At 43.7% G+C, this 10,000-nt stretch overlaps 1 protein-coding gene across 1 annotated transcript in view; it reads left to right on the forward strand.

The window, feature by feature from the left end:
* The window catches only part of LOC123507259 (glutamate receptor ionotropic, kainate 2-like), a 273,210-nt gene that overhangs the window by 207,902 nt on the left and 55,308 nt on the right, over window positions 1-10,000 (forward strand). Inside the window, exons 8-9 of the mRNA XM_045260021.1 lie at window positions 1,768-1,869; window positions 4,842-4,943. Coding sequence (XP_045115956.1) covers window positions 1,768-1,869; window positions 4,842-4,943 — 204 coding nt within the window. The remainder of the gene's footprint in view (window positions 1-1,767; window positions 1,870-4,841; window positions 4,944-10,000) is intronic.

Genomic DNA, 10,000 nt, shown 5'->3' on the forward strand with positions numbered 1-10,000 from the left:
AACCATTAAAAAAAAAAACAGTTCAACACACATGTAGCTTCAACTAGAACCTTCTGAATATAGGGAAGGTGCATCGTTAAAATCTTCCAGAATATAGACCTGAGCGTAGTGTACTGGGACGGCCTTGGGTCACCGGAGGGACGGACGGCTCTGAAGCTTGAAATGCACTGCAGTTTTGATAAGGTCTTTTTCTGAAAAGTTTTGGCACGCGGGCGATATGTCCGAAGTTGTTTGCTCGTCGACGGGAAGCCACTTCATCTTGGGTGACTGCCTGGCCACGCCCTCAACCTGGCAAGGAGTAAGGGGAACCAGCAGGGAGGACAGGGAAATGAAGGCAGGGGAAGATAGGGGGTAGTAAAACAAAAGGAAGGTAAAAGTATAGTGAATGGAAGTAGAGAGATAGAGAGAGATGAGAAGAGAGAAGGAGGGGAAGGAGTGGAGTATGGAAGGAAGTATGGTGGAGAGGATGGGGGAGAAATGTAGGAGTGGAGGAGTGAAGAGACAGTGAGGCTTGTAGAAGACAGACGTACGAAACTTAGTGGAAGAGGAAGATGGAAGTATGGCGGATGTAGGAAGAAGAGACAGGAGGAGGAGGAGGAGGAGGAGGAGTAGAAGGATGAGGGAAGGAAAGGAACAATTAAGGTGATTAATGAAGATTACTTTGGTATTTGCCGAGTGTTTTAAGAGGATATTATGTAAAAGACCCCAAGATTACAGGACTGTGTTTGCAAATACTCCTGTAGGTGTGTATACTGACCATCGTTATTACTATCATCATCATGATCATCATCACCATCATCATCATCATCATCATCATCATTGCAGTTACTATCATAGCATCCATCCTTCTCATCGTTACCACCACCATCACCATCCTCTAATTTCACTATATTGCCACCACCACCACCACCACCACCATCGTCATCAGCATCATTATCATCATCATCATCATCATCATCATTGTCGTTATCATCATAGTATCCATCCTTCTCATCATCACCACCGCTATCACCATCCTCTAATTTCACTGTATTGCCACCACTACCACCACCACCACCATCATTGTCATTATTATCATAGCTACCATATTTCTGGTCATTATCACCATCATTACCATTCTCTAATTCCACTACATACCCATAATCCTTCTTTCCATCATCACCATCAATTCATTTCACTACATTACCACCATCTTTCTTCCCATCACCACCACCATCACCACCCTTTATAATCTACCACCATTATAATCACCACCATCATCATCATCATCATCACCACCATCATCACCATTATCACAGCCACAATCTTTCACCACGTCATCACTCCATCATCCTCTAATCAAATAGCCCCCATTCTTTTCATCACCACCACCACCACCACCACCACCACCACCACCACTACCCTTTAACTTTACTACAAGGCAAAAGAATATGATCCCTCCGAACCTTCCCGACTCGTCTCCATCAGCCCCGTCCATTGCAGAAACCTCGCTGCAAAACTTCTTATCTTTACATCACACCAGCCAAGCCCCCGGTTCCCTATACCACCCCACCCCTTCCCCTACAGAGTCCCCTTCCACCATCACTCCCCTCACCCACTCCACTACACCCTACATCCCTAACGGGTCTCCCCCCTTCCCCTCCATCTACACTTCTCCCCCCCATCTCAAGTCCCAGTTTGACTAATGCAACTCTCTCTCTCACTCTCACTCTCTCTCTCTCTCTCTCTCTCTCTCTCTCTCTCTCTCTCTCTCTCTCTCTCTCGCAGGTGGAGTACGATGGACTGACGGGCCCCATTAAGTTCACGGAGGGGAAGAGAACTAACTTTAAGCTCGACATACTCAAGCTAAGGATGGAGCAGCTTTACAAGGTGAGCGTGAGCGTGGCGAGAGCGTGGCAGCAGGGGAGGAATAGAATAAGAGGCAGGAAGGGTGGCACAGGAGGAGAGAGAAGGTTGAAAGGGAGGGAATGGAGGAGGAGAAACGATGCTGGAAGGACAGTAAGAGAAGAGGCGAGGTTGGAAGGTTCTGAGAGGAGAGATGAGGTTGGAATGGAGAAGAGAGAAGCTGAAGGAATAGGAGGAGGAGGAGAGACGATATTGGAGGAACAAGGGATAGGAGAAGAGAGATTGAAATACAGATAAATAAGGTAATAGATTAAAAGATAGAGTAGCAGTAAAGGAAGTATTGAAAGGAAGAGAAGATGGAGAAAAGGATGAAGGAAGAAGAAAGGAAAGAATGAGGAGAGATGGAGGGAAAGATGGAATATAAAGAAAGAAATATGAAGCAAGGAGAATTAAAGAAAAATAAAGGATTTAAGAGATGGAGAAAGAAAAATAGCAAAAAGGATGAGAGAGAGAGAGAGAGAGAGAGAGAGAGAGAGGAATGAAGTGATAGAAAGAGAGAGAGGGGGAAGGACGAAGGAAGGACAAGAAACGAAGGAAAAGAGGGAGAAAAAAAGAGATGGAAGGTGAAGGAAGAGGGTGAAAGGAGAAAGAGGGAAAAGAGCGACGAAGGAGGGAGGGAAGGAGGAAGAGGAGAGGAAAGAGGAAGAGAAGAAAGAGGGAGGAAAGGATGAGGAAGAGAAAGAGGAGGAATAAAGAAGGAAAATGAAGAAAAAGAATCTGGAAGAGGAGAGAAAAGAAGGAACTTAGAGAGAGAGAGAGAGAGAGAGAGAGAGAGAGAGAGAGAGAGAGAGAGAGAGAGAGAGAGAGAGAGAGAGAGAGAGAGAGAGTGATGAAAAGAGAGAAGAGTGAGAGAGGATGGAGAGCAAAGGAGTAGAGGGAGAGGAGGGAGGAAGAGAAGGGAGAGGAGGGAGGAAGAGAGGGAGGGAAGGAGGGTGAGAAGAAAAGTACACCTGAGGAATAATAATTAGTTTGACACACTCCCTCCTCTTCACTTCATATTACCTTCTTTCCTGCCACTAGCCTCGAAGTTCCGCTCGTTCCCGCCAGACTGACACCACCACCCTTGTCACAGAGGCCTTACCTAACCCAGAACACATTTATCTACCTTACTCTGTGTCCTAATACATATATTCCTACTTCTCTATCTCCTCTTTCTATTCTCATCATCGTTCTCTTCCTGTAATCTCTCCTACATGTTTTCCTATTTCTCCATCTCCTATTTTTCTACTTCTTTCATTCCTCTTTCTATTTTTCATCATTCTTCTCTTCCTTCTAATACCTCCTACTTATTTACCTACTTCTCTCACTTTTCTTCCTATTCCTCATCATCTTCTCTTCCTCTAATCACTCCTACATATTTCTCTACTTTTCTATCTCCTCTTCCTATTCCTCATAATTCTTCTTTTCCTCTAATCCCTCCTACATATTTTCCCTATTTCTCTATCTTCTCTTCCTATTCCTCATCATCCTTCTCTTCCTTCTAATTCCTCCTACTTATTTTCCTACTTCTCTCACTTTTCTTCTTATTCCTCATCATTCTTCTCTTCCTCTCATTCCTTCCTTTCTTCAACGTCTCTTTGTCTTCGTTCCATTAACTTTCTTCCATTGTCGTTGAGTGAAGTATTGTAATCGACATCTGTTACAACTCGTGTTCATTTGTAATCCTTTGTAATTATTTCCTCCTCCTCCTCCTCCTCCTCCTCCTCCTCCTCCTCCTCCTCCTCCTCCTCCTCCTCCTCCTCCTCCTCCTCCTCCTCCTCCGTCTCTATCTTTCTATCCTCTTCCTAGTGTAATCAAGGACCTTCACATCTTTTACTATTTGTATCCATTTGTAATTCTATGTACTCTCTCTGTCTCTCTCTGTCTCTCTCTGTGTCTCTCTGTGTGTGTCTCTGTGTGTGTCTCTGTGTGTGTCTCTGTGTCTCTCTCTCTCTCTCTCTCTCTCTCTCTCTCTCTCTCTCTCTCTCTCTCTCTCTCTCTCTCTCTCTCTCTTTTTCTTCTCTTTTTTTTTTCTTCTCTCTCTTCTCTCTCTCTCTCTCTCTCTCTCTCTCTCTCTCTCTCTCTCTCTCTCTCTCTCTCTCTCTCTCTCTCTCTCTCTCTCTCTCTCTCTCTCTCTCTCTCTCTCTCTCTCTCTCTCTCTCTCTCTCTCTCTCTCTCTCTCTCTCTCTCTCTCTCTCTCTCTCTCTCTCTCTCTCTCTCTCTCTCTCTCTCTCTCTCACTAAGGAGAATAAGTTCCCAGACAGCCATGCAAGGATCGGAAGGTAGCATTTGCTGTTTGGTTAGTACGTGTAAGTCTTCCCTAACTCTCCTATTCTTACCCTTCCTCCTCCTCTAGACAGAATAAGTTCCCCCAAACATCCATGCAAGGCCCCTCTCTACCATCACTCTTTGGTTAACGTGTGTACTTCAACCCAATTTCTCTTCCTTCTCTTTCTCATTTACTTCCTCTTCCTCTTTTTCTTGTATGTTTTTTTTTTTTCTTGTCCATTTAATTCATTCCCAAACATTCAGTATTTTTGGTAACATTCAGTGCTTTTTTTTTTTGTGGTGTGTGTGTGTGTGTGTGTGTGTGTGTGTGTGTGTGTGTGTGTGTGTGTGTGTGTGTGTGTGTGTGTGTGTGTGTGTGTGTGCAGTTCACCTCCAGCTGCTGTTCCTGTTTCTCCTCCTCCTCTTCCTCCTCTTCCTCTCTCCTCCTCCTCCTCCTCTTCCTCTTCCTCTTCCTCTTCCTCCTCCTCCCCTTCCTGTTCCTCCACTTCCTCCTCTTCCTCCTCCTCCTCCTCCTCTTATCCTATCTTTTCTTCACCATTCAAAGTTCCAAAAGAGTCTGTAATTGATAATATTTACGGTTTACTTATTTGTATTTCAATGTAACTAACCTCCACCACCTCCTCCTCCTCCTCCTCCTCCTCCTCCTCCTTCTTCTTCTTCTGGCGCAGGTCGGGGAGTGGACACCGGACGAGAAGATCAACATAACAGACCGTCAGGCGTTCTTTGAGGGCGGCAAGCCAAACATCACACTCAAGATCATCACTATTGAGGTTAGTTGTCTCTCTATCACTGTTTCTCATCCCTCCCTTCGCTTCCTTACTCCCCCTTTATCCTTCCTCATCATTACTTTACTCTTCTTCATTATTCCTTACTTTTCCTCGCTCTTCCTTATCATTTTATTTTATTTTTCATTTTTCCTCTTTCTCTAAACTTTTTTACTCTTCTTCCTCCTTCATCCTTGCCTTATTTTTCCTTACCCTTCCTCCTCTTTCTCATTTCTGCTTTTCCTTATTCTTTTTATTCTTTTCTTACTATTTTTTCTACTTTTCTTCACTATTTCTTCTTCGTTCTCCTTGATGCTTTCCTTCCCTTCCTTGCTTTATTCTTCCTTACCCTTCCTCCTCCTCCTCTCTACTTTTCCTTACTCTTTTTTTTCTTTCCTTACTATTTTTCTACTTTTCTTCATCCTTTCCTACTCTTCCCTAACTTTCTTTACTCTTCCTTACCCCTCCTCATCCTTTCCTAGCCTTACTTTACTCTTCCTGATCTTTCCTTACTAAATTTTTACCTTTATTATTTCATTACTTATTTCATCCTTCCTCGCCCTTCCTTTCTCTTCCTCACCCTTTCTCATCCTTTCCTAGCCTTCCTTACCCTTAGTCATCGTTTCCTACTCTTTCCTACCACTCTTTCCCCTTCCTTATTCTTCCTCTCCTTTTCATTCACCCCCCTCACTCTTCTTTACCCTTCCTTCCTACTTTACCCTTCCTCACTCTTAGTATTACTCACTCTTCCTTACCTGTCCTTACTATTTCTCTAACCCTTCACTTTTTCTCACTTTTCCATACTCTCCCTCACTCTTCTTTATTCTTCTCTTCCTTATTTAACCTTCCTCACTCTCCTTACCTTTCCTTACTATTTCTCTAACTCTTCTTCACTTTTCATACTCTCCCTCACTCTTCATCACCTCTCCCTTCCTTACTTTACCTTTCCTCACTCTCCCTTACCTTTTCTTACTATTTTTCTAAGTCTTCATCTTTTCTCACCCTTCTTTACCTTCACTAATCAATGAGTTTCTTATTATTTACTCTCTCAAGGCAGCAAGATTAATGTTCCACTATTTCGTCATTATTATTATTATTTTTCACCTTCATTTCAATATCAGTTTTCCATTGCCTGTAATTACACGAAGGAAGTAATTAATAACAAACTTTAATTTCATCAACTGACCTTGTAATTAACTGGTCTCGAGATTAAAAATTATGCGAAGCTTCTTCATATATTGACTCTTTTTATTCCTCTTTCTATCCTCGAGAATTCCTCCACGTCTTTCCATGCCAAGATTTCCTTCGTATTTCCTTCAAATTTCCTTCAATAGTTTCTCAATCTCGAAGACGGAATCCGGCAGAAGCGTCGTGATGTACAGTGTGTCTACAGTGATGTTGCCTACACACCGAAACAATAACGGCAGCCTTCGTGTGTAACTGGCGTGTTGTGGGAGGGCAGTATATCGAGATGTGGGACGGTGGCCTTAGCGAACTCGTGGGTCGTCATATGCTGGGCGTGTGACTGCATAAAGTGGCGAAGTATTGGAGGGATTGATAGACTAACAACAGAATGACTGACTGATTGACTGAATTAACAAATTAATGAATGACTGGAATGAATGACTGGGTGACTGACTTGACTGAAGGAATGGATGAATGAATAGATGAATGGCTGGCTGACTGGCTAAAATGGACCGACTAATTCGTTGATTGATTAACTGGCTGGCTGGCTGGCTGGCTGACTGACTGACTGACTGACTGACTGACTGATGGAATAATAGACTTATCAATCAATCAGCATTTTTGTTGGGAAGAGCCATGACAAGCTCATGAAAACTTGTACAACTAGTTAACTAATGCCTGAGAAACAGATGAAAGAACAGATAAACAGACAAACGCGCAAAAAATTAATAGACAAATTGACAAACAGACACATACAACAAGACCCAAACACGATAACAATCAAACGCAAGAGATGAAACAAGACAACACAGAAAAGGATAAGAGGGAACAATAGTGAGACAGTAAGAGGAGCCATGAGACACTTATTAATACAAAACACAAATCACATAACGATCAAACAGACGAAACAAGACAACACAGAACTGGAAAGGGAGAAGGAAAAGGATAAGAGAGAAGAGGAGTGAGGCAGCAAGAAGGGCCATGAGAATCCAAACTACATAACAATAAAAGATAACACCATATGAAAACAAGACAACAGGATAAGAAAACAGAAAAGGATAGGACAGGATGAGACTTAATCAGCAAAAAATGATCGAGACAAATACAACAAAACAAAAAACAACACAGAACACAACAGGGAGATAGAAAAAGCCTAAGAGAGGACAGGAGAGAGGCAACAAGAAGAGCCAGTGTCAGGAGGAAGGGGGCTGGTGGAGGGATGAAGGTGGAGTCCTGGGCTGGAAGAAGAGGCGGAGTGTCTGGCAGTGTACTGAAGGTGTGTGTGATGAAATGACTCGGCGGCTGGTCTCGGGGACTCGGGGCGGCGCGAGAATGGGTCACACGCGCCAAGAATTCTCATTAAGTCCCCGACCAGGGTGTCTTAGAGCTTTAGGGCAGGAGGAGGAAGAGGAGGAGGAGGAGGAGGAGGAGGAGGAGGAGGAGGAGAGGACATGGAAGACTCAGTGACGCCAGATGTTTGGGAGCACGGAAGAGGTCATTGCAATCAGCACAGGTCAGGTCAGGTGTACAAAAGGTTAGACACACACACACACACACACACACACACACACACACACACACACACACACACACATACACACACCTCGCCCGATAGCTCAGTGGTTAGAGCGCTGGCTTCACAGGCCAGAGGACCGGGGTTCGATTCCCCGGCCGGGTGGAGATATTTGGGTGTGTCTCCTTTCACGTGTAGCCCCTGTTCACCTAGCAGCGAGTAGGTACAGGATGTAAATCGAGGAGTTGTGACCTTGTTGTCCCGGTGTGTGGTGTGTGCCTGGTCTCAGGCCTATCCGAAGATCGGAAATAATGAGCTCTGAGCTCGTTCCGTAGGGTAACGTCTGGCTGTCTCGTCAGAGACTGCAGCAGATCAAACAGTGAAACACACACACACACACACACACACACACACACACACACACACACACACACACACACACAATATAAAAAGAAAGGAAAGGTAAAAAAGAAAGCAGCAGGCAAAGTTGAGCACAATTAATGTTTGTTTGTCGCAAAGTTAAGATGGCACTGGTCGTATTTAATCTACAGGAATTAATCTTGCGCAGTTTTACCTCCGCGTCCCCAAGAAGTTTATTTTAATTACCTCCATTACAATGACCGCCGAAAAAATACTTAACAACTTCCCTTACCTTCACTCCGATTCGGCAACAAATGAAGGCAACAAAGACTACAAACGCCATTTACTTTCACTGCGACACACGAACCTGGTCTGGAATTTACTTCACACTTCTCACTTTTAAACCTCTTCTCCCCTCCTGACCGCACTGAGCTGGACAGATACATACACACACACACACACACACACACACACACACACACACACACACACACACACACACACACACACACACACACACACTTCAGTTTTATTCTCTGATTTGCCGGCAGTTTCACATGAAATAACAGCTAATATTTCGTCTGAATCTTCCAATTACTTGATGGAAAATCGAACAACAAATACCCTCTTCATATCTTCCAGTTTCCCACATTTCCTTTGTTCAGCGTCTTTCCTTTCATCTAAAATCTAAAAGCTAAAATAATTCATAAAATCTGATACATGACGTCTATATCTTCCAGTGTTCATGTAAGGAAAAGTCGTTGCCATCGTGTGGACTCAAGTTAGCATTATCATTTCTGTCACTAATCGTGTTTCTCTAACGCTCTGAAGCAGGAAATCAGAACATTAGAGAAGTGGTACAGTGGAACCATGCGTGCTTTGGGGTCCGAGGGATCTCCAAGCGCACGGGTTCGAATCCTGTCCACGGTCCGAGTGTAAGTTGGGCTTTCTCACTCGGGGCAACGGTTTCCTAGCGGGTGGGCTTTGAGATAGAAAGTACCCCAAAAAGTATCCCCTTTAGCCCATAAATTCCCGTGAAAAGCCCACATGGTATGGTATGGTATAAATAAATAAAGTGTTGTAGCTTCTCCCTGTGTCGTTTCTAAATCAAATCCTAGAAATTAAAGCAAGAACAGACAATTCGGTTTTCATATATACAAGTGTAGTTGTTATTTGATGTTTTCACTTGTGCCGCGTTCAGACAAAGTGAGCAGAGAAAGAAAAAAATAGATAAATAAAACAGTTTCGTTCTATCTTTAATCCTAGAGACAACTGTGGAAAAGACTGTGGAGAGACAAAGGTAGGAATGTGAATAATAAAGCACCTGTTTGTGAAAAGACTGTGGAGGGACAAAGGTCGGTATGCAAAAAATAAAACACCTATTTCTTTCTTTTCTCTCTTCGCTGAAAAGAAATATACAAAACTAGGAATAACAAAGACATGAAAGATAGGTTCCTGCTTCCTCTGATCACTGCAAAACACTCATACCCACGAAAAACTATAGGAAAGATCCTTCTCAACTCTCTTCACTGGAAAAAAGAAATTATAACTATAAAACCCAAGAAAAAAACATGAAAAGAAAGCGAAAAAGAAAAGAAAAGGAGAAAGACATTAAGATTATCACACCTCAAACAGCCTGACACATTCTCCTCCCCTCCCCTCCACTCCCATCTCCCACCCTCTCCACACACACACACACACACACACACAGAATAGCAACCGCGCCTTCCTTCACTGCGATACCCGAAAGTGGCAGTAAATTCAGCAAGGCATTGAGCACACTTGAGGATAATAGAGGTACTACGTTCATTGCAGCCCAACACTCCAATGCTACACGCTCGTCTGTTGTTGTTATCCCCACACAAGCCTCCCTCCAGCACTCCAGCTCTCCGCGGCCCCAGATAATGCCCGTGTTCTCTTTGTATGTAATGCTGCACGTCCTAGAACCGTCACTTGCTTGCTGCTCCGAACTCCAAACGCGGTGACCCAGGACTAGGACTATTGC

This window comes from Portunus trituberculatus, chromosome 21, assembly GCF_017591435.1.
Source record: "Portunus trituberculatus isolate SZX2019 chromosome 21, ASM1759143v1, whole genome shotgun sequence".
Classification (NCBI taxonomy): domain Eukaryota; kingdom Metazoa; phylum Arthropoda; class Malacostraca; order Decapoda; family Portunidae; genus Portunus; species Portunus trituberculatus.